Source organism: Mytilus edulis, chromosome 11 (genome assembly GCF_963676685.1).
Source record: "Mytilus edulis chromosome 11, xbMytEdul2.2, whole genome shotgun sequence".
NCBI lineage: Eukaryota > Metazoa > Mollusca > Bivalvia > Mytilida > Mytilidae > Mytilus > Mytilus edulis.
Window position 1 is genome coordinate 46,905,932 of NC_092354.1, and position 25,573 is coordinate 46,931,504.

Here is a 25,573-nt window from a genome sequence, read left to right on the forward strand (position 1 = left end):
GTTTCGTGTATATTCAATATAACTTATCATTAGTTCACTTCGTGTAAATATACTTCTTTGGTGAGGACATACAAAACAGCGGTCTAAATAAAGTGAACGTGTCTTCCTATCACTTTTTTTCGATCAAGGTTAGTGTTTAAATACCTCAATACTTTAAAACAAATATTGCCAATATATTGTTAAAAGCAATAAAAATAATGGTCCAATTAAAAAATGTAACTAAATATATTAAGTTGGACTCATCACTTTCAGGGTTTTACTGCCCTTCGGAAGAGACTTATGAATAAGGACAGTACTGTCAAGCCTCTAGTTGTTTGTAAAAAAGTTACAGATTAGAGTTACAAAGGTTTTTCTTTCCCTTTATTTCTGTCGTGAAATAATCAATAAAATTGACAAGATATACTGTGTATGGTAAAGGCTGACAAACGTGTTATTTGTTGTAATAACCATAGCACATAATGTGCATGTAGCTGTTCAAATAATGATGGCCATGTGCAGCTCATTCGTTCGAGTTGTTCATGTTAGTGTTTCTATCTGTCAAGGCTGATGGTGGTAAGTTCTGGTCTGGATTGTAAAATATTTAGGTATATTCTTGTTTCTTTTCTGTATTTTTTGTTCTTTTCTGTATTTTCTGTTCATTTTTGTTTTTATTGATGTGTGTCAGTTGAACCAGGTGTATCTGTTGCAGTAATCAAGTAGGTATGTTTACTATCATAACTATTAACTATTTCTCTTTTATCTTGCACACTTACGTATAATGCATTTCTGACATGAAATGAATGTCTAGTGAATTGTTCCAATTAAGTCCATTTCACAGTTGTGTGCTTTTAAGATTTATTTTTATTTGTTAATATTTCATTTCTTTCATAAATTTCAAGGAACACGAGTCGTCATTAATATTGATATTTATGTTACTTTATAGGTGAGCTAGTTCACCACTATGATGGGATCAAGAACCTTAAATATATTAATACTGACTACAATGGTATTGGCAATTGCTAGAACATGTAAGCCATGATTTTAATATCACATTTAAAGAGTACTATTGCTACAGCTGTTCATTCGGAAAGTTGAACCTGCGACACAATAAATCCGCGTATTCACCAGCCATGGTTTTAACCACTTACATATTTCATTAAGGAAATACATTTATTTATAGACATTAAAGCTTATGAGGTGAATTAATTTTAAAATGATATATAAATTGTAGCATTGTATTTCATCCGAATAAAATTGTAAGATTTATGTTTTTAAAAGAATTTGTAATTATCAGAAATCACCCGTTATGCTAGGATCATCACAGTGAATGCTAGAACCATTTCTATAAATGGTGATATGTATGAAATGCAGTAAATAAATAATTAACCAAGGACAAGAAAATAACACATCTGTAAAATCAAAGAACCTTTGAGGACAAACTCATATACCTTAGGGTCCAACATTGTCACTTGTCACTGGACATACATTATCTCTTATAGTTCCTACAAATTTATGCACTTCTACATATTATGATGTCCTTTTTGTCTATAAAATTATACGAAATTCTACTGTGTGGTTTCTGAGTAGTTGCGATGACCAACTGCTGCAGTAGTATATGTAGGCAAATATTTTAAGTTCAAAGTGGCACAAGTAATTAAAAAAAATATTGAATCCTAATTTGCTGTCGATATGCACATCTACAAAGTATGTCAGTATTTTCTATAAAGTTTAATGATATTTCTGGTTTGTGGTGTCAAATGCTGGAATGACAAAAAACAGGAATGACTGATGGACGGATCAACCACATTATACCCTACGGAGTAAAAAAATAACAACAATGATGATACACAAGCTGGATCTGATAAAAATCGACCTTATGCAATTAAATATCAAAACATCTGTTAACTTTTTTCGGGTTGACAAAAATATCGATGCAAAGTATGTTACTAATTTGAAATTGAGTGAATATAAAACCTCTTCAGAACAGACCAAAATTTTTCTTTAATTTCTTATTTGAATGTTACAAAATCAATCAATCACTTATAAACGTACATGTATAAAGTGCACTTGTAAATGGTCGATTTCTTTCCTTCACAGCTGACATGTTAAATATCTGCATTCCTGCATCACATTTTGCTAACTTGATAGATTATCTGGACCTTAGGCTCTCGTTTTTTTTAAATCCAAGATGGCGAAGACACGATACCAGGACTACATTTTGTATATACGCCAGACTCGCGTTTCGTCTACTAAAGACTCATCAGTGACGCTCGAATCCAAAAAAGTTAAAAAGGTCAAAGAAAGTACGAAGTTGAAGAGCATTGAGTACCAAAATTCCTAAAAGTTTTGCAAAATACAGCTAAGGTAATCTATGCATGAGGTAGAAAAGCCTTAGTATTTCAAAAATTCAAAATTGTGTAAACATGTAATTTACAAATTTAACCATATCAATGATAATTCATGTGATAATTAAAGTGATGTTGACTTTATATTGTTGCAGACGATGATACGTGTAGTTACAATATGATCAAACATTGTAGTACTGATTATGACGATTGTGTCTGGATTAGTGAGTGGTGTGACGGAAAAACGGACTGTGCGGACCTTTCCGATGAGGCCAATTGTACAGGTATGCGGTAGTCTATACAAATTGTTACTAGGTCTTAGAATAATATGAAGGAAAATGATAATGTCCATTATTTGACCCATTTTGAACAAGTTTATATGCTCACATGTTCTCTCAAAATGCGCCTATTAATGACAAATAATTAGTATGTGATGCCATGAATGGACAATTTTGACTTATTTGTCAATTTTTGGCATATTCGCAAAAACTAGTAGATCAGTAGACACATAAAAGATAAAAATTATCTACTATACAAGATCTACAAAAATACAAAATACTAACGAAACAATATAGATTAGTAGGAACATTAAAAGCATAAATTAACTATAGTTCAAGAAAAAATGAGAAATATCAACATGTAAGAAGTTATTTCCATGAAACGATTTCTTTTTACTTCAAAACCGTTTATGTGGAAACCATAATTTTTTTTTATATCTACAATACAAAGACGGATTTATTTTTTGTTTTGTCTATAGTTTACTCTTCTGTAATCAATAAAAAATAAAAAAAAAAGTCAATTGGGAAATGCAATGTATTGTAATATGTTTCAGAATACACATGTCCAATTTATCAAACTAAATGTGCTAACGGATACAAGTGTCTGTACAGACACCAGTTTTGTGACGGGGATGTAGACTGTACGGATGGCAGCGATGAGGATGAAGCTTTTTGTCAAGGTATATTGATTGATTGATTGTTGGTTGCTTAACGTCCAGTGGCAAATATTTCATGCATATTCAGGACGAGAACAAGTTCACAATAAATACAATAGGTAGGTTGATACGGTAGAGGCCATCTGGGATGATGGTCGGGGAAATTTGGACTGCCACTGGAAAATGAGGGCATCTTGGATAGGGACAGAAATTTTGCCTTGCAACAGGCCACATACGGACCCCTCAAAAGAGTTGTTGCAAGGGTTCTTAACGTGCAAAGAGCGTGGCACTCACTTTACACGAGGCATCGGATTTAACGTCCCCCTTCTGACCGGACGTGACTGCGAACTTGATACATCCCGCACAGCCAAACGGACGCCCCACTTCGGCAAGCGTTTTACTGCCGGTCGGGAGAAGACCAAGTGACCATATTTCTATACCCCAGTCACCCTTGGGGGTTCAAGGTATATTGAAGAAATATATATGAATAGAAAGTAGGATCTGCTTATCCTCTATGACTTCGTGTTCATATTTCAAAGGAGTACGTATGCCGACAGTATTAATTGTTTTTGAGAGTATAGATATAAGAAGTTGTGGTATGAGTCCCTATGAGACAACTCTCCATCCAAGTCACAATTTATAAAAGTAAACATAGGTCAAATTACATGCTCAACACGGACCCCTGGCTTACACCAAACAGCAAGCTATAAAGAGCCCCCAAAAGTGTAAACGATTTAAACGGGAAAATCAACGGTCTAATATATATAAAAACGAGAAACACTTATGAACAACATCTACAAATTGATTGATTGATTGTTGGTTGCTTAACGTTCAGTGGCAAATATTTCATGCATAATTAGGACGAGAACAAATTCACAATAAATACAATAGGTAGGTTGATACGATATGGGCCATCTGGCATGATGGTCGGGGAAATTTGGACTGCCACTGGAAAATCTTGGATAGAGACAGAAATTTAGCCTTGCAACAGGCCACCTACAGACCTCTCAAAAGAGTTGTTGCAAGGGTTCTTAACGTGCAAAGAGCGTGGCACTCTCTTTACACGAGGCATCGGATTTAACTTTCCCCTTCTGACCGGACGTGACTGCGAACTTAATACATTCCCGCACAGCCAAACGGACGCCCAACTTCGGCAAGCGTTTTACTGCCGGTCGGGAGAAGACCAAGTGACCATATTTCTATATCCCCGTGTCCCCCTTGGGGTGACAACATCTACAAAGAACAACTACTGAACATCAGATTCCGGACATATGCAAACAATTTGCAGCTGGTTGAAACATTTTAACCAGTCAACCAACTCGTGATGGCGTCCGTAAAATTTGCGAAAGGATGATTTCAACTTCACCATTTGGAACTCTTGGTTTAATAGCTTCCCTGTGAGCAGCAATCTTCCATTAAGGAAATCATGATAGGAAACACAAGCCCGGGAATATCGTATCAATTGGGAGAAATATATACTCAGTATTCAGGCGCTGGTGGAATTTTGCTACATAGAAATGGAAAGTTCACAATTGGAAAGCTAAAATCATCTCTTTTGTCGTAAAGTTATGTTTTCAAACGACCCTTATTGTCAATTTCTAGATGTAAGTCAAGATATGAGACAGACTTAACTGTATCTGTAGTATTCTTTATCTCAAGTTCGATGGGATTGATTCGTTCAACATAGTGACCAAACTTTGTATTATTTAGTGAGATAACATCATCTATATATCGGAACGTAAAGTTAATGGATATTGCTAACTTCTCATCTTTCTTCCTAAGAGTTATCTTTCTTAGGTGTAATGTACCCCTTCTGTTTTCTCATTCCATTGTCATTGTTTTATTATGTTACCCTTTTATGACAGATGTGGTGTTCTTCATTTCAGACTATAAATGTTTGGATGGATACATGAAGTGTCGTGATGGACAGCAATGCATTAGGGTAGATGCTATGTGTCGGGTAGATGCTATCCGTAATCATTGCAATGATGGCTCTGATATGGACGAAGAATTTTGTAAAGGTTAGTGCAGTTTACTCCTTGCTATTAGACTTCTTCTCTGACAACATTCAAGCAGAAGTAAAATTAAATTTTTAATGCATACAAGTAAGTAGTGTAATGACATGTACATAACCTTATCAACGTGTACACGCTTGAATAAAGACCAGACCAAATTAAATACGACGATACAGTAGATATCCCACGTTGTTTTTTCTTGATATTTTTGTTACAAGGTCAATATAAAAAAAGAAGATGTGGTATGATTGCCAATGAGACAACTGTCCACAAGAGACCAAAATGACACAGACATTATCAACTATAGAACACTGTACGGCCTTCATCAATGAGCAAATCCCATACCGCATAGTCAGCTATAAAATGTTCCGAAATGACAAAGTAAAACAATTCAAACGAGAAAACTAACGGCCTTATTTAAATTAAAAAAATGTCGATTTGTACTTTAACAAGAGGCTGTCACAACGACAGCAAACCGGATTTATTAACATTTATTTGTGTCCTGGCAATATCACAAGAACCATTACTGATGAATGGTGAAAGTGAAAATCGTCAATATCAAATTTCACCTCCATTTTGTCATCAGTTTCAACATATTAAAATTTGAAAAGCTTAGATTGAAAGGTTCATGAGTAAATGCAACAACGTGAATGGAAACGCCATTTTACGATCTTTCAAGAACCATAACTCCTGAACGGTAAAAGTCAAAATCGTCATTATTGAACTTGACCTCTATTTTGTCATCAGTAACATCATATTAAAATTTCAAAAGCTTTGGTTGAATGGTTCATGCATAAATGCACGGACACGACGGGAAACACCATTTTTCAATCTTTCAAGAACCACAACTCCTGAACGGTAAAAGTCAAAATCGTCATTATTGAACTTGACCTCCATTCTGTCATCAGTAACAACATATTAAAATTTGGGAAGCTTTGGTAGAACAGTTCATGCGTAAATGCACAAACACAACTGGAAACTCCATTTTTCAATATTTCAAGAACCACAACTCCTGAACGGTAAAAGTCAAAATCGCCATTATTAAACTTGACCTTCGTATAGTTGTCAGTAATAACATATTAAAATTTTAAAAGCTTTGGTTGAACGGTTCATGAGTTAATGCACGGACAGCATTTGATTGAAGCCCGCCCACCAGCCCGCCCGGCCGCCCGCCGTACATCCCCAAATCAATAACCGACATTTTTGTCACAAAAATCCGGTTAAAAACAGGAAAAGAAACATATACCTTCATGACTTACTTTTTGAGATAATTTGGTTCGAAGTTTGCATATTTGAAGCAAAAACCCTGAAATTTCACGAATAAGGATTTTTAATAAATGTAACATTTCTTTTGAACGAACAGTCATACCTTTACCGCGTTTTCTGGTGAATTGTTCCCTTGAGCCACGGAATCACAATTCAATTCAAGTTTTAGGTTAAACAGAATTGTTAACTTTGGAATTTACTATTAGTGAAATAAAGAAATTTACAAAACATGCAGAAAAAAATCGATTGTTGATGTTTTCTTAAAATATTGACGGAGTTCTGTAAACATTGCTTGATGGATTACAAAATAAAAAAACTTGGGGTCCAACTGTGTTTCCTTAAAAATAAATTTAAGTAGAGGACAAAAAGGAAGGGGATACTGGAAACTTAACAGTAGTGTACTTCAAAATGAAGACTACATTGAAACAAGAGGCTCTCAATAGCCTGAATCGCTCACCTTAATTTTTTTGGTTAAATCTCTCATCAATGATTATTTTGGCTTTTCAATTTATTTAAATGTTCTTTGAATCGTCCTATTTTCTTCAAAAGCAAAAAAAAAAAATCATTTTCTCCTATGTTCTATTTTAGCCATAGGAGCTATGTTTCTGACATACAAGGAAATGAAATATAAAATTTATACTAGATACTCTGAAACTCATTTAGCCTAAGTTTGGCTGAAATTGATACAGCAGTTTCAAAGGAGAAGATTTTTTAAAGTAAGTCAATATGATGAACAAATTGTGAAAAAAGTCTTTAAAGGGCAATAACTCCTTAAGGGGTCAATTGACAATTTTGGTCAAATTGACTTATTTGTTGATCTTACTTTGCTTAACATTTTTGCTATAAACAGTTTATCTGTATCTATAATAATATTCAAGATAATAACCAAAAACTGCAAAATTTCTTTAAAATCATCAATTCAGGGGCATTATACCTGAAAAACCAGTTACCCAATTCGGCTGAAAATTTCAGGACAGGTAGACCTTGACCTAATAAATACTTTAACTTCTTGTCTTATTTGCTCTAAATGCTGGAGTTTTTGAGATATAAGCCAAAAACTGCATTTTACCCTGTGTTCTATTTTTAGCCATGACGGCCATGTTTTTTGACGAAATAAAAAATAAAGCACAAACTTTATTTTATACACCCTACTGATCATTCAGTTGAAGTTTGGTTGAATTTGGTTTAGTAGTTTTAGAGGAGAAGATTTTTGAAAGTTAGCAAATATGATGAACAAATTGTGAAAAATTGTCATTAAAGGACAATAACACCTTAAGGGGTCAATTGACAATTTTGGTCATATTAACTTAATTGTAGATCTTACTTTGCTGATCATTTTTGCTGTTTACAGTTTATCTTTATCTATAATAATATTCAAGATAATGACCAAAAACTGCAAAATTTCCTTAAAATTACCAATTAAGTGGCAGCAACCCAACAATGGTGTGTTTGATTCATCTGAAATTTCAGGGCTGATAGATCTTGACCTAATGAACATTTTACCCCATGTCAGATTTGCTCTAAATGCTTTCGTTTTTGAGATATAAGCCAAAAACTGCATTTGACCCCTATGTTCTATTTTAAGTAACGGCGGCCATGTTTTTTGACGAATCAAAAATCGAATCACACACTTTGTGCAGGATAATCTAAGGAACAATCATGCTAAGTTTCATTCAAATCCATTCAGTAGTTTCAGAGGAGAAGATTTTTTAAAGTTAGCAAATATGATGAACAAATTAACCCCTTAAGGAGTCAATTGACAATTTTGGTCATATTAACTTATTTGTAGATCTTACTTTGCTGATCATTTTTGCTGTTTACAGTTTATCTTTATCTATAATAATATTCAAGATAATGACCAAAAACTGCAAAATTTCCTTAAAATTACCAATTAAGTGGCAGCAACCCAACAATGGTTTGTTTTATTCATCTGAAAATTTCAGGGCTGATAGATCTTGACCTAATGAACATTTTTACCCCCATGTCAGATTTGCTCTAAATGCTTTCGTTTTTGAGATATAAGTCAAAAACTGCATTTGACCCCTATGTTCTATTTTAAGTAACGGCGGCCATGTTTTTTGACGGATCAAAAATCGAAGCACACACTTTGTGCAGGATAATCTAAGGAACAATCATGCTAAGTTTCATTAAAATCCATTCAGTAGTTTCAGAGGAGAAGATGTTTGAAAAATTGTTAACGACGACAGACGACGACGACGACGACGACGACGGACGCCAAGTGATGAGAAAAGCTCACATGGCCTTTTAGGCCAGGTGAGCTAATAATTATTAAGATAATACAAAATTATAAAAACAAGGCAAAAACTGAAAATGAACTTGACATTCTGTGGGACAATTTCAAAATTGAAGTTAGAGACAAGACAATCAACTATTATAAAATAAAAGCTAGGAATAAAAAAGACCAAATCAGCAAGTTGGTAAAAATGTTAACGGAATTAAATAAAATTATAGACAAATCATCTTGCAATGACAAAAACAAAAGCAATTTAGTACAGAAAGTAGAAAATGTAGAAAATGAAATAGGAAAACTCTATAATGAGAAAATAAAAGGTAATCGAATAAGGACAAGAGTAAAATGGGTTGAAGAGGGAGAAAAAAATTATATGATGATAAGGGTCAAGTTACAAGATATCAAGACAAAATATTAGAATGAAAACAAATTATTATAAAAATTTGTTCTCTACAAAAAATCCTGAGATAGAAGAAACAAAAAAATAATTAGAATCTCTAAAAGAATATAAAAAATTAAATGACTCTGAAAGTAATAATTGTGAAGGGGAAATAACTGTTGATAAATGTACTGATGCAATTTTTAAAATGAAACTTAATAAAGCTCCTGGGCTTGATGGATTAAATGTTGAATTTTACAGAAAATTTTGGGAAGAATTAAAAACTTTTATAGTCGCTACTTTTAATTATTGTTGTGAAAAAGGAAAGCTATCAAACACTCAGAAGGTAGGTTTAATATCCTTAATTTATAAAAAAAAAAATGACCCTTTTTCACTAGATAATTATAGACCTCTAACTCTTTTAAATTATGATGCAAAAATACTTGCTTATGCATTAGCACAAAGATTAAAACCCCTGCTACCCAAAATTAAACACACTGACCAAAAAGGATATGTAAAAAATAGGTATATTGGTTTTAATATTCGACAAATACAAGATGTTAAAGATTACTCTGAAACTTTTAAAATAGATGGGGCAATCTTATTCCTTGACTTTACAAAAGCATTTGACTCGTTAGAATGGGACTTCATGTTTGAGTCTTTAAGGAAATTTGGCTTTAAAAATAATTTTATTAGGTGGGTTCAGACAATGTACTCGGATATTAATGGATGCATTATTAATAACGGGTGGGTTTCTACACGATTCAGTGCTTCTCGTGGAATCCGACAAGGATGTCCGTTATCATCGTTACTATTTGTTCTATCAGTAGAAGTAAAGGCAATTAAGATAAGGGGAAATTAAAATTTAAAAGGACTAGAAATAAAAGTCGGTAAAAGTAATAGCAGATGATACTAATTTATATCTTCAATCAAAAAGATGTTACTAATTAGTTTAATAGAAATATTTGGTACTTTCTCAGGTTTAAAATTGAATAAAACAAAAACTGAAGGGATATGGCTAGGCCAATTGAAACACTGTCGTGATAAATGTGAATATATAAATTGGTGTAATACACCTATTAAAAGTCTTGTAATTTATTTTGGGCATAATAAACAAGAATGTAAAACATTAAACTTTGAAAAACAGCTTTTGAAATTAGTATGGCGTACAATTTGGAAATAAGTATGACGTTCATTATCTTTGAACTAGTATATATTTGTTGAGGGACGCTTCCGGGTGCGGGAATTTCTCGCTACATTGAAGACCTGTTGGTGACCTTCTGCTGTTGTTTTTCTATGGTCGGGTTATTGTCTCCTTGACACATTCCCCATTTCTATTCTTAATTGTATTTAAAATGTAAAAAAAAATAATAGCTGATTGAAGTAAAGAAAATCTTACTATTATAGGAAATATAGTCATCATCAAATCACTTGTTTTGCCAAACATAACATATATTGCATCAAACACTATAATTCTTAAAGAAATGTTGCAAAATTTTAAAACTTTGATATATAATTTTATATGGAAAGGCAAAAAAGACAAAATAAAAAGATCCACACTTTCAAAAGATTTTTTGGTAGGTGGACTTAAAATGACAGACATTGATGTTTACATAAAATCACTGCATATCAATTGGATTCTAAAATTATGCAAAGATAAAAATGATAATTGGACAATCATTCCAAAACTTTATTTTAACAAATTAGGGAAAAATCTTCTTATATTCAAAATAAATTTAAAGATTATTAAAGACATTGATAAAAATAAGTTACAAAATATGCCAGGCTTTTACAAGCAACTAATTAAAGATTGGATTAGTGAAAAAGGAGGAACACAAAAGATCCCAAAAGAGTTTTTGAAATTAGAAAACAAGTTTTTTGGGGAAATGATAATATAAGTTTTAACAGAAAATGTCTAAACTTTGACGATTGGATAAAAAGCGATATAATTAATATAAATGATATCATTGATGAACAGGGTAAAATCTCTGAAACTACCAACTTATCTAAGCTTAAATATCAACAAAATTGGATAAACCAAATATATATGTTAAAAAAAGCTATACCAATGAATTGGAAATTAATTCTTTGTACTGAAGAATCCATCAAAACTAAAGTTAAAGTTGTCAACGACTTAAACATTAGGTACACAACAATAACTCCAGTAACGAGCACTAGAGAACTTCATAAAATGTTCAAACTAAAAAAAAATCATGAAAAACCGAATGGTTTTCTTTTGTGGGAAAAATTATTTGACAAAAATTTAAGTTACAAGTTCAAAAATAATTTTTCAATATCTCACTGATAACAGATTGAAAATATTTAGATGGAAACTTATTCACTATATTCTGCCATTTAATTAACTATTAAAAAAATGGAAAATTACTGAGGACAACTTATGTAAGCATTGTAAAGAAAAAGATAACTATGAACACTTTTTTGTGAACTGCTTATTTAATACAGACTTCCTAAAAATAGCAATGAAATTAATGAACTCCCTAGGTATAGACAAAAACATTATAAGTCTTGAAAATCTAGTAATAGGGTACAAAATTGAAGACTCAGCATACTTTGATACTAACTACATACTAACAATAATATCCTTTTCATTATATAAAGCATATTATGTCTCAGAAAAGAAAACAAAAAAATAAACATTTTGAAAATTTTCCAAAAAGAAATTTCAGATATTATAGAATTGTCAAATAAATTCATTAAAGATTATAAAAAAAAATCAGAATTAAATCAATTTTAAATGTTTGAAACATTATTTTATAAAAGTACAAAACGTAAGCACAATTGTTAATTGTTTACAAGCCATATATGGTCATGTTTATTCACAGGTTCAATCATGCATGTCGGCATGTGTTACAAATATGTTTGTAATAATGTTCAACCATGCATAAGTATCGACATGGTACACATATTGTTGTTTTATTCATAAACATTATAACAAAAAAAAAAAGATAAACACGTGTAATCACGATTATATAATAATTCATAGTGTAGACAAATTGTGAATTGTGCACGCTAAAATGAATGATTTAACTTGTGTAATACATATACACGACGACATACAATAGATCAGTAGAAACTTAAAAAAAATTGTATACTTACCAAATTTTATAAAATAGGTTAAATCCTGTTTATATAAGAATATTTAGACACAATCGATAAAGCGATAACGCACATGCTTGCCGAACCAATACTATGCCAAATTTCTTTAAATGGAACACGGATCATTTGATAAAATAGACAACGGAAAAGATTCCGGAAAAGTTAATGTATAAAAACTAGAGGCTCTAAAGAGCCTGTGTCGCTCACCTAGGTCTATGGGCATATCATAAACGAATAAAAATTTACAAAATTTACAAAATTTATGAAAATTGTTTAAAATTGACTATCAAGGGCAATAACTCCTTAAAGGGTCAACTGACCATTTTGATCATTTTGACTTATTTGTAGGTCTTACTTTGTTGTACATTATTGCTGTTTACAGTTTATCTGTATCTATAATAATATTCAAGATAATAACCAAAAGCTGCAAAATTTTCTGAAAATTACCAATTCTGGGGCAGCAACCCAAACAAAGGGATGCCTGATTAGTCTGAAATTTTTAGGGCAGACAGACTTTGACCTAACGAACAAATTAATCTCGTAAAATTTGTGCTTTAAATGCTTTGGTTTCTGAGATTTTAGCCAAAAACTGCATTTTACCCTATGTACTATATTTAGCCATGTCGGCCATCTTGGTTCGCAGGCAGGGTCCTCGGACACATTTTTAAAACTACATACCCTAATGATGATTGTGGACTAGTATGGTTAAATTTGTCTCAGTAGTTTAAGAGAAGATTTTTGTACAAGATAACAAAAAGTAACGAAAAATTGACAAAATATTTACTATAAAGGGCAATAACTCCTTAAGGGGTCAACTGACCATTTTGGTCATGTTGACTTATTTGTAGATCTTACTTTGCTGAACATTATTGCTGTTTACAGTTTTCCTCTATCTATAATAATATTCAAGACGGCAAAATTTCCTTAAAATTACAAATTTTGGGACAGCAGCCTAACAATGGGTTGTCCGATTCATCTGAAAATTTGAGGGCGGATAGATCTTGACCTGATGAACAATTCCACACAATGTCAGATTTGCTCTAAACGCTTTGGTTTCAGGGATATAAGCCAAAAACTGCATTTTACCACTATGTTCTATTTTTAGCCATGGCGGCCATCTTGGTTGGTTGGCCGGGTCAACGGACACATTTTTTTTTAACTAGATACCCCAATGATTATTTTGGCTAAGTTTGGTTAAATTTGGCCCATTAGTTTCAGAGGAGAAGATTTTTGTAAAAGTTACCGACGGAGGCAGGACGACGACGGACACCAAGTGATGAGAAAAGCTCACTTGGCCCTGCGGGCCAGGTGAGCTAAAAAGGAAAAACTTTTTTTAACAAAGATCTGTATGTGTATTCACAATATTTATTTTATATAATTGTGAAATCAATTATATTATAGCTACTGATATTATGAATAAGTTATATCTTACCAAATAGTGCTTCCCTAAACTATTAGGTAAACTAACATGAGGGATACTAAGTTACAAGCTGTAAACTTAGTAAATTGTTACAGCAAATATGCAATAAAGATATTATTACGTTAAAAAAATAAAAAAATAATAATAGTTAAAATATTTGAAGTTTCAATTAGATTTGCTCTTAATAACTTGACAAACTTCTCAATATCAGGAAATTGTTGAAAAAAAGTACGTATACGGTCCAAATACTGTTATGGTCTGATACATGTATTCTTATTTGCAGCTGCAGATTGCGGTGAAAACGCAAGGAAGTGTGATGATGGTGCTCACTGTGTATATGATTTTAACATGTGTAATGGATTTCAGAACTGTCCCGATGAAAGTGATGAAGCATTGCAAAATTGTACAAAGGGTAAGTAAAACGAATTAAAAAAAAATGGCTTTAAAGTGGGTGAATCAATTTCATATGCCGTAATCATTTTGCATAATCAGCTGTGACACGAAATCAATCCTGGGTTCATTTATATAAAACGATTACTCGTGATTTCTAGATTAAAAGAGAACGGAATTGAAGCTAAAATATCATGCCATGATGTGCTCAAGTAAGAACAAACCCATTGAAAATTCTAATAAGAGCGGTCAACTTTAAGGAAAACAGAACGCGAATGAAGCTAAAATTTGAACATTTCTACCGATATATGAAAAACAGATATCCAGGTAAACCAACTCATAATGGTTCCCGTAAAATTTTCGAATGGACGACTTCAACTTCACCCATTGGAACTTGGATGTATAACTTCTTTGTTAGCATCAAACGTCTAACAAGGAAGCCCAAACTCTAGAATACTGTATCAGCTGAGAGATTAAGACTATATATGCTGAAACGTGAAGTAATGCTAGCTTCTTCTAAATCTTCATTAGACATTCCTGTATTAATTTTGCATCATATGAATAAAGGAATAGGTTGGCAAAAAAGGGGCACACACATTTTTTGTTCAAAACCACGTCAGCAGTACTTAACAACGTTGGCCATCATTTTCTTTTCAAAGTAGGAACAACGTGTATGTTAGTTTTGAATGACGATTGTAAATGGTAGAAAAGTTAACCGTTTTCATAATACTGCATTTAATAGACTAAGATTGTACGTAATTTCTAGAATGTCCAACCATTTAAAAATACACTCAAGAGCAAGTAGTTTCACAATTAGTTCACGCATCATTGTAAATATAACGGAATTTGATGAGACTGTCAACAAAGTGAGAGGTTTAGCGCTATAAAACCAGGTTCAATCCACCATTGTCTACATTTGAAAATGCCTGTACCAAGTCAGGGATATGACAGTTCTTGTCTATTTGATTTTGATGTGTTTTGTCATGTGATTAGGAATTTTCCGATTTGATTTTCCTCTGAGTTCAGTATTTGTGTGATTTTACGTTTTACTATGAAGCCCGGCTTTAATCTTTATATGTATTATTTTTAAACATGTCATAACAGACAGGCAATGCCAATCTGGTTTATGGAAGTGTGCTGATGGAATCGAGTGTATAGACGAAAGGTTTGTCTGTGACAAATGGAGGTTTTGTAGTGACAAATCAGACGAGAACCCAGAATTGTGCACTCAAGGTATAAAATAAGTATTTAAACGAAGATCTAAATATCTTTTTAAAAATGATTCTCACCTTGTTTGATGTTGTACAATAGAACTCATCTCTTCATCCGTGCCATCTATTTAGTTTAACCATATTCGTGAAAGTGTTTCAATCTAAATGTGTTGAACACTGTAATGATTTTCCCTTATTACATCTAAAGAAAAAGGGAAAACTTGTAAATGATACCGTATAGCAAAATAAGGTTTAAATAAAAAATAATTAAGTTCAATAATTAACAGTATTATACCGCTGTTCGAAATTCATAAATCGATTGAGAAAAAAACCAAACAAATCCGGTTACAAACTCAAACTGAGGGAAACTCATCAAATCTAAGAGGAGAACTACGACACAACAAAAACACATCATTAAAATGTAACACTCATAGAAACGAGCTATAATATAACAATGGCCATTTTCCTGACTTGGTACAGGACATTTTAAGAAATCAAAGCACTGTAAGCGCTTTAGGCAGTTAACCAAAAACCAAGGCAAACATAATTATGAAAACTGTGGCAATGCTGCTTCAATTTTTTTAAAAGATTTTTGAAAAAGAACAAACATTAAACATTCATATATCATGTATATTATACATTTATGTTCATTTAATGAATTAACCATTAAGGCAAATAATTCATATTTTATCAAGGTTTTCAAAAGCAACGTCAAGTATATTTTGTTCATGGTCATGAGTCTGCAGTGGTACAAGTTCGCAATGATTGCAGTTGATAGTTAACGTTGGTATTAGTTGACTGTTAGCAGTTCAAGTTAACTATAGTACAAGCTTGTTTAAGTATGAATGGACTTGCTTTCCTTGAAAGAAAACTGAGATTGTTTTCTACAGTACAAAAATTATGAGACCCAAATCAGATCAAATGTGGGGTCTAACTGACCTGCAAATAGTAAATGTAAATGACCAAAACCTTCACCCTAAATCAATGATGTCTAAGATTTGGAATAAAATGGCAAGTAATTATAAAACAGTTGGTCAAACATTCTATGGCTTGAAAGATATGTTTTCTTAAAAATGAGCCATATCAAAATCAAAATTTTTATAGGACCAGATATAATTCCAAATATAATTAAGGTAAATTCTTTAAACCTACTCATTTTTTTCCATCAATAAAATTTCATAATAAACAAGAAATAATTGTAATATAATGCTGTTACGTAGTCTCACAAATAAAGCTCCCATAATTATTCATTCCCATGGTAGCCTGACATTGGGCAAATTCTAGTACACATTGGTTAAGTCTAGCGATATACATATGTGACGCCTAAGAGATTGACCTTAAATGTCATTCAATCTTTTAGAAATGATAAACAGGAATGAATATGGTTTATGGGTTGGTATCTCAATCTTTTACAAGTTCTCAAAACACACACAAGAGGAATGGGGTGACCCTAGGGACTATCCCTATATTTCATTTGATGTCTTTTCATTGTCCCATACATAAATACATATGGTTTAGGGGTGGGGATCTCAACCTTTATCAAGTTTTTAAACAGAAGGGGATGGGGTGACCCCAGTGACTTCCCCTATATTTCATTTGATTTGTTATATTGTCAATTACATGAATATATATGGTTGAGGGTGGAGATCTCATCTGTTTCCAATTTGGCAAACAGGAGGGGTTAGGTTGACCCTAAGGACTCTCCCTATATTTCATTTGATTAGTTATAGTCCCATACATGAGTATATATGTATGGTTAAAGGGTGAAGATCTAGACGGATCAAAGTTCTCAAACAGGAGGGTGTACAGTGACCCTAGGGACTCCCTCTATAATTCATTTGATTTGTTATACTGTTCCATACATGAATATATATGGTTCATGGTTGGGGGTCTGAACCGTTTTCAAATTCTCAAACAGGAAGGGGTAGAGTAGCCCCACGAACTCGGAGTTTCCACCTATATTTCATATGAGAGGGGGTAGGAGGGGTCCTGATCCCGAAATCCCAGGCTTAAAAACACGAAATCCCGAGGTCCCGAAATTCGAAAAAAGAATTCCCTGATCCCGAAATCCAAAGCTAAAAAACAGCCGATCCTGGAGTCCCGATAAAGGTCCTATCCCCCTGATTTGTTATGTATTGTCCCATACAAGAATGTGTATGGTTTAGGGGTGGGGATCTCGACCGTTTCCAAGTTCTCAAAAAGGAGGGGTGGGGTGACTGCGGGGACTTCCCATATATTACATTTGATTTATTATATTGTCCCATACATGAATATAATTATATGGTTTAGGGGTGGGGATCTTGACCTTTTCAAAGTTCACAAACAGGAGGGGTTGGGTGACCCAAGAGACTCCCCCAGTATTTCATTTGATTATTTATATTGTCTCATACATGAATATATATGGTTTAGGGGAGGGGATCTAGACGATTTCAAAGTTCACAAACAGGAGGGGTGGGGTGACCCAAGAGACTCCCCCAGTATTTCATTTGATTAGTTGTATAGTCTCATACATTAATGTATATGTTTGAGGGTTGGGGATCTCATCCGTTTCAAAGTTATCAAACAGGAGGGGGTAGAGTGACCCAAAGGACTCCACCTATATATATCATATGATTTGCTTACATTCAGGTATCATATAATCTAGTTGCACTATTTGTGAAAATAAAGTAAGTAACTTCCAGCTATTTTAAATGACCCTTCAAAATTGAGGGAAAAAAATACCCATTGAAATTGCAGGAATATGTATAGACTTTAAAAGCATCCAACATGCATTATCAACATTTATCACTGATAAAGAAATTCATACTGTCACCAGAAACATATTTATAGTTAGATATACTGTTCCCAGCTGTCACATTCTATTGGATTTAAACATAAACATTTGTCAAAATGTAATTTTGAGTTTCTGTACAAAATATTTTCTGCTTTTTCTTTCTTTAACATATTGGTTTTCAATTCTAGTGTTCATATTTATTTACCATGCATAGATGTATTTTGTCATCCGTATGGAATTGTTTTAGTTGATCGCCAAATCCGGAATTACTCTTATCCGCTCCCGGAATCGGATCCGATATTGTTATTGGCATCCATTTTGTTTTCAATGTTGTTTTTGTCAGTCAGATACGATTTTACTCGAATTTACACATTATTTGTCGTCGATTTTCTGTATAAAGCTAGCGGTTGAACAAAATGAACATCGCTGTCATGAATAATAATGATGAAAATAAGTTTTGAGATCGTTTATTTGGAGACTTTGGTAAAAAGGTTTGCAAAGTTATTAATTATTTTCTTTCAAGTGGCATGTCAGGCGTAGCTAGTAATCAAGTCGAAAGTCCGACTGCAAAAGTGGAAGGTCGCGGACCTCTGATCACCGCTAATTTGAACACCTGTCTACATATTGAAAAGATGCGCAAATTTCGTCTTCTAATTTAAAATTGCCGCCAACAGTATGAATTTTAATAGACTACTGACGTAGTTGTCTACGTATTGATGACAAACAATATTCCTACGACTTTTGCCATTTGGGAAATCTTAACTACCTGTCTTTAGAAATTTTCGGCGATTAAATATTTCATACATTTGTTCTTTGACATCTTAGCCAAAAGCTCAGGGGATAATAAACTACATAAGGATTCCTAATGTGCTCTACTGCCTACGTGCAACTTAAAAACTTTTGGATAAATCGACGATCCTTTAAGGTTTTTCTGGTCATATTTTTTGTAATCCAGAATTAAAAGTATGATTGATTGATTGATTGTTGGTTGCTTAACGTCCAGTGGCAAATATTTCATGCATATTCAGGACGAGAACAAGTTCACAATAAATACAATAGGTAGGTTGTTGTAATAGAGGCCATCTAGGATGATGGTCGGGGAAATTTGGACTGCCACTGGAAATGAGGGTATATTGGATAGGGACAGAAATTTTGCCTTGCAACAGGCCACCTACGGACCCCTCAAAGAGTTGTTGCAAGGGTTCTTAACGTGCAAAGAGCGTGGCACTCTCTTTACACGAGGCATCGGATTTAACGTCCCCTTCTGACGGACATGACTGCGAACTTGATACATCCCGCACAGCCAAACGGACGCCCCACTTCAGCAAGCGTTTTACTGCCGGTCGGGAGAAGACCAAGCGACCATATTTCTATACCCCAGTCACCCTTGGGGTTTAAAAGTATGAAAAAACTGTTCAATTAGTTATAAATAACATACTATTCAGCTAAATAATAACAATGGCACGTATTTCAGCATTTATTGGGTAGAACAGAAATCTAGGGTGCTCGCATAAGGCAGCTTAACTGCCTGAAAAATGGTGGGTTGTAAAAGAGGCCATCCGGGATGAAGGTCGGGGAAATTTGGACTGCTACTGGAAAATGAGAGTATATTGGATAGGGACAGAAATTTTGCCTAGCAACAGACCACCTATTGACCCCTCGAAGAGTTGCTGAAAAGGTTCTTAACTTGCAAAGAGCGTGGCACTCTCTTTGCACGAGGTATCGGTTTTAACGTCCCCATTAAGACGGGACGTAGTTGCAAATGTGATACAACCAAACAGAAGTCCCACGTTTGTATGCGTTTTACTGCCGATGTCGGAGGAAGACCAAGTGACCATATTTCTATTCCCCAGGCACCCTCTGGGGACGATTTCATTGAAATGCTAAGCTAATTTCCTATTCGAAATTAGTGAAATTACAAATTTACTAATGAATTAATTTGCACATTACTGCCTCCCAAAAGCAGTAGATGTGCAAGCCTTTACATACAACTCACCAAAACTGTGCTTTCAATTTTTGTTACATTTATTATATACCTTAGCATATCAATGCTATTAAGATTATCCAATTGTGTATTTAAATTGAGCCTGGATATAAAAATATACCAATCCCCATATAGGGAAGCACCTACGAGGTTGAATTTTCAGGTTAAATATAAAGATACGGAACACGCAAATCAAAAGGGTCACGCTAATGTTTTTTTCAACTTAAAGGCCAAAGTTCAACATAACACAATCACAATGCAAAAACCCGTGTACGGTTCACCTATATGAATACAAATTGTTGAGGGGACTTAAGGGGACTCGCGGGTATAAATCATTTTTTTTAATATAAGATTTCGATATATTTTTCTATAAATGAACTTTATCATTACTTAATATAAAAATGAAATAAAATAATGGGGTCACCGTTCATTTAAGTTGACAATCTGTCCGAAGGAGCAAACAAATTTGTTACTGTCCTTTCTTTTGTTGAACTAATAGAATTAGAGGTAATTTCGAAATAAAAAAAAAAAAAGAACTAAATTACAAAAATCGCTTAAATTTTACAATTATTTAGTTAATGTACAGCTCATTTGAAAACAATAATAAAAAATATAGGTCACCGATGAGTTAAAAACGATATTTCAATTTTTAGCCAAAAATGGCATTTTTGCACCAAAGGGAGATAATGTAGAGCTGATTCAATGATATATACATTTTAAAAGTCACCTGGGGACCAAACCGAATCGACTTTTAGGGGATTTTTTTGTACCATATCATAAAGTAACAACTAATAGTGTAATAAATAAAATTAGCAATGAAAAAACAGATGTTTAATTTTTTATGAAATTTTGGTACCCGCGAGCCTTAAGAAATAAATTATTTTTCTTATCATGTATGATAATATCGTAGTTTCTGCTGCTATGTAAATCGATAAAGCAGAGGAGATTAACAAAATTTTTGAAAAGAAATATTATTATTGAGATGTATATGTCATTCTCTTTTTCATTCTACCAATTGACCGTGTCTATTCTGAACACAGCTCTAAATTTGACTGAGATATTTTCACTTAGATGTAGAATATAAAAGAGAATGACATACAAGACAGATCGTGTATATCTGGGTACTCTAAATGTGTCTGAGAAATTTTTATTAAGATGCATATGTCATTCTCTTTGGTATTCTACCAGAGTGTGACAGACTGTAAAACTGGGTACTCTAAATGTGCCGTAGATATTTTAATTTAGATGTATACGTCATTCTCTTTTACCAGACATACCGTGTATATCTGGGTACTTTAAATGTGCCGGAGATATTTTAATTTAGATGTATATGTATTTTAACAGACATACATACCGTGTATATCTGGTTACTCTAAATGTTCCGGAGATATTGTTCTGTATATGTATACGGCATTCTCTTTTACCAGACAGATAGTGTATATCTGGTTACTCTATATGTGCCGGTGATATTTTCACTTAGATGTATACGTCATTCTCTTTTCTATTTTACCAGACAGATAGTGTATATCTGGGTTCTCTAAATGTGCCGGAGAAATTTTTATCTAAATGTATATGTCATTCTCTTGTCTATTTTACCAGACAGACAGTGTCCATCTGGGTATTCTAAATGTGCCGATGGAATACAGTGTATTCCTGATGGAAAGGAATGTACTGGTGATAGCGAATGCATTGATTTCTCAGACGAATCACCGGAGATTTGTCATAATAGTAAGTTATTAGTATTATTGTTTATTGAAATTCGTCAACAACACAGCAACATGTTGATCGTCATTTCAGATTTTACTGTGTTGAAATACTTCCTACTTAAAAAAAAACAGCTGCGATAACCTCCAATTATTGCCGGGTGTAGTAGTGTTGCTAAGTCTTCAGTTGACTATGTAATTTAAGTGTACTAATATTGGTTTGTTGGTCTTTTATGCTCCATTTATGAGCATTATGTTTTCTGGTCTGTGCGTCCATTCGTTCATCTGTCATGCTTTAGGTTAAAGTTTTTGGTCGAGGTAGTTTTTGATGAAGTTGTAGTCCAATCAACTTGAAACGTAGTAAACATGTTCAGTATGATATGATCTTTCTAATTTTAATGCCAAATTAGAGATTTTATCCCATTTTCACGGTCCACTTAACATAGAAAATTAAAGTGCGGATGGGGCATCCGTGTACTAGGAACACATTCTTGTTTTTTTTAGCCATGGCGTTGTCTGTTTGTGTTTGTCTTAAAAGTTTGAATGTCCCTTTGGTATATTGTGCATAGCGTTCATCTTTGGTTTTATTCCATTCCAGAGCAACCACCAGTAGTAAAAGATTTACGTGCAATACCGTACCAAGGAAAAATCAAAGTATTTTGGATGTGGCCAGACTTTGCTGGATCTGCACGTGGATATAAAATAATCTATGGGAAGGAACTGTCAAGTGTACGACACACACAAGACCTTGGACCAAGTAGAATCATGCACATAATCAATAATCTAGGTAAATATTAATTGTTGCACAGACGACTTACATATAACCTGCAGAAAAAAATTGTTTTGAAGGCCAGAAACGTAAAACAGCACAATTAAGATAAAACTTATATAATTGTTACCCAACTGTTTGTGTTGGTATAGGTGGAATTTAGACTGAATGATTGATTGCGGATTGCTTTACGCCGCACCGGCACAAGGCTTTATTATAAATGTTTTTATTAACTGACAAAAAGTCATTCCATTTTTTAAAGCGAACATACTTATTAACAAATAAAAATTGATCAATACAATTACATAATAACTTAAAATCATTTTAAAGTGATACAACACATTCAAATGTTGATATATTTTCCAATTTCTTTTAAAAAAGGAAACAAAGGTTTCAACAGGAATGTTATCATACATATTGGACAGTTAGAAAATCTGTATTTAAATTTCTCTAATTCTATGGAAATTTATCCCTTTCCGAACCCATTGTATAAAAAAATTTAATCAACGTGTGGTTGCTGGTGATCTCAAAAGATCATTGGATGAGTTTTAGGCCTAAGGGTCATGACCTTTTAAGCTAACTGGATGAATCAAAATATTGCTAACACAGGTGTTAATGAAATTGACAACTTCGTGCAATGTGAAAGGCACTCGAAGGTGAGTTTCGGTTAACAAAATAAGGAAATGTATTTTTAATCATTAGAGAAACAGATTCTTACATAGTTACTCGTGGATTATCGGATTTACTCAATCTCGATAGTTAAATTATCAATTTTAAAGTCCTCGCCGAGGCGGCTCGGACTTTAAAATTGATAATTTAACTATCTCGATTGGATAAATCCGATAATCCACTGGTATCAATGTAAGAATCTATATTTATATTACCAGTATATATTAATTCATTTGACCAATCTTTTGTTGACCGTTTATGTCATGCGATTTTAAATAAATTATGGTATTTATGCAGTCAATATGTGAAACATTTTAAGATGAGCACGTTGCATGTGATTTAAAAATAATAAGATAAATACAGATAAGAAATACCGTTTTTTGTTTTGTTTGAAAAATTCTTTTAAACCATATAAGATGAAATAACTCGGATAATTATAAATAAATGTGAAGTAAATATACTTAGTGTGTAGCAAGAGAGCGGGTCGTGTGACCAAAATTTTTCTGTTCATTTTCATGAAAGCTATCCTCTCATATTTTTTTAATTCTATAGTTTGTACTCTTTCTGTCATTCAAACGTTTTATCAAATTGAAAAAGGCATACATTAAATTTTGGCTACACTCGATTTGTTCTATCGATTATATATAAGATCACAGTGTCTTACATAGATATAACACATATGTCTTGAAGGATTGCACATGGTGCTTTCTCTTGAAAAGTGAATTGTCAGTTATTCGGCGTATTGCAAGACAAAACTAGGTAAGCTTTGGGGTTTCAATTGCAAACAATCAACTTAAAATATTTATTTTTTAGAACCATATACTAGTTATGCAATAAGCGTTGTTACGTATAACAACATGGGCGTAGGACAAGAAGTGACCGTTAAGGTGACGACTACTGGAGTATGAACTGTGAAGGTAATATTAATATATAATTATGATCAGATAGAATACGTATCAGTTTTGACAATATGTGCTAAATGATTAACTAGATTTACCGAATAATATGTTAAACTGGCAGTTGGCGCATAAATGCGAGCTTAGTTTCCGCAGCGATTTATAATATTCTCTCTCATACAAAGTTGAGCGTTTTTGAATTGAGCTGTTCAGTTTGTGAAACAAAAACAAACTGTTTAAAAACAACTGCCATGTTTATTGACTTGGTGCTACCCAAAAATACCGCTCAAATGACAACACACAGTGACAGAATTACAGCACAGACAAACGGAAGAACACTAAGCACTGATGAATGCACAAATAATTAATATAGTATTTGTTACATGTGAACCACAGAATAACACACGAACACATTCCATTAACCAAAGCACAGGACATCACAAACAGTGACGTGTTATAGTTACGAATATATAATCTTGAAATTTATCTAATTTGTTTTACAATACTATTCTAAACAGTTAGCTTGATTGCAAATACGATAATTATAGGCTATTTCAAAACAGAAATGCTGTGACGACGTCTAATTGTTAGGACCAATACAATGCTTTGACCATGAAAAATGGAAATTAACACGACCAATCTTACAAATACGAATATGTGAAATGAACCTTAGCTACAGATTTAAAACCGCAAAAGATAAGACTTAACAATACATATCCAAGTGATTATATCTAACAATAACCACAACAGAAACATCATCAACAAATATTGGATGAATAAATACCGATACACGTCGAAGAGCGATACAAATTCACACTTGTCAAAACTTCATATTTCGGATTAGGTCACTGGAGTAATACATTCATGAATGATTTGTCACTGGACGTAATGCAATAAACCATCATTAAATTAGAACTTTCATTTTTCAGGTGTACCATGGCGTAGTGATGAAAAGTGCAACCAGCCAGAAAAAGTCGTAAACGCCGTTTGATGTATTATGTGATCAATCGTGATAAATTTTGAAAATAAATAAATTGCTCATATCGTTTCGTTGCGGTATTACCAAACTATGTGTTTTCTTTGTCGAATTTTTCTTTGACTTTAGTGTCGAGTTTGGTCTAGTATTGGAAAACAAAGGTTTTTAATCTGTTGTTATATAATCGTGTTCTATAGTTACTTCCTGTCTTTGAATGAATAATTGCGTAAACGATTAAATTATCCATGCTTCATAATGTAGCGAGCACAATTTAAACATGTTCTCAAAATTTTGAATTTGTTTTTTTGAATGAAAATGTCTTTTATGTTAAGTTTTAAAGCACTCCCTTTTAAAAAGAAAATCCATTTAAATGTGTCACTTTAACATTCTGTTTGGATTCAGTCTCAAAAACACGTTTTGTGAGAAAATTGCCTTAAATAGGTCATTTTTGGAATCATGTCTTTCACCGGAAAAAATCGTTAATTTCGCACGCCTT

The 25,573-nt window shown here is 33.1% G+C and overlaps 1 protein-coding gene across 1 annotated transcript; it reads left to right on the forward strand.

Moving 5' to 3' along the window:
* The first annotated feature begins 13 nt into the window (after positions 1-13).
* LOC139495690 (very low-density lipoprotein receptor-like) lies at positions 14-25,168 on the forward strand. The gene is made up of 11 exons (XM_071284023.1): positions 14-128; positions 923-1,007; positions 2,480-2,608; positions 3,157-3,282; positions 5,145-5,279; positions 13,990-14,118; positions 15,201-15,329; positions 21,664-21,792; positions 22,366-22,554; positions 24,019-24,122; positions 25,031-25,168. The coding sequence occupies exons 2-10, from the start codon at positions 941-943 to the stop codon at positions 24,111-24,113; spliced, it is 1,128 nt and encodes a 375-aa protein (XP_071140124.1). The 5' UTR covers positions 14-128; positions 923-940; the 3' UTR covers positions 24,114-24,122; positions 25,031-25,168.
* Positions 25,169-25,573: the final 405 nt, after the last annotated feature.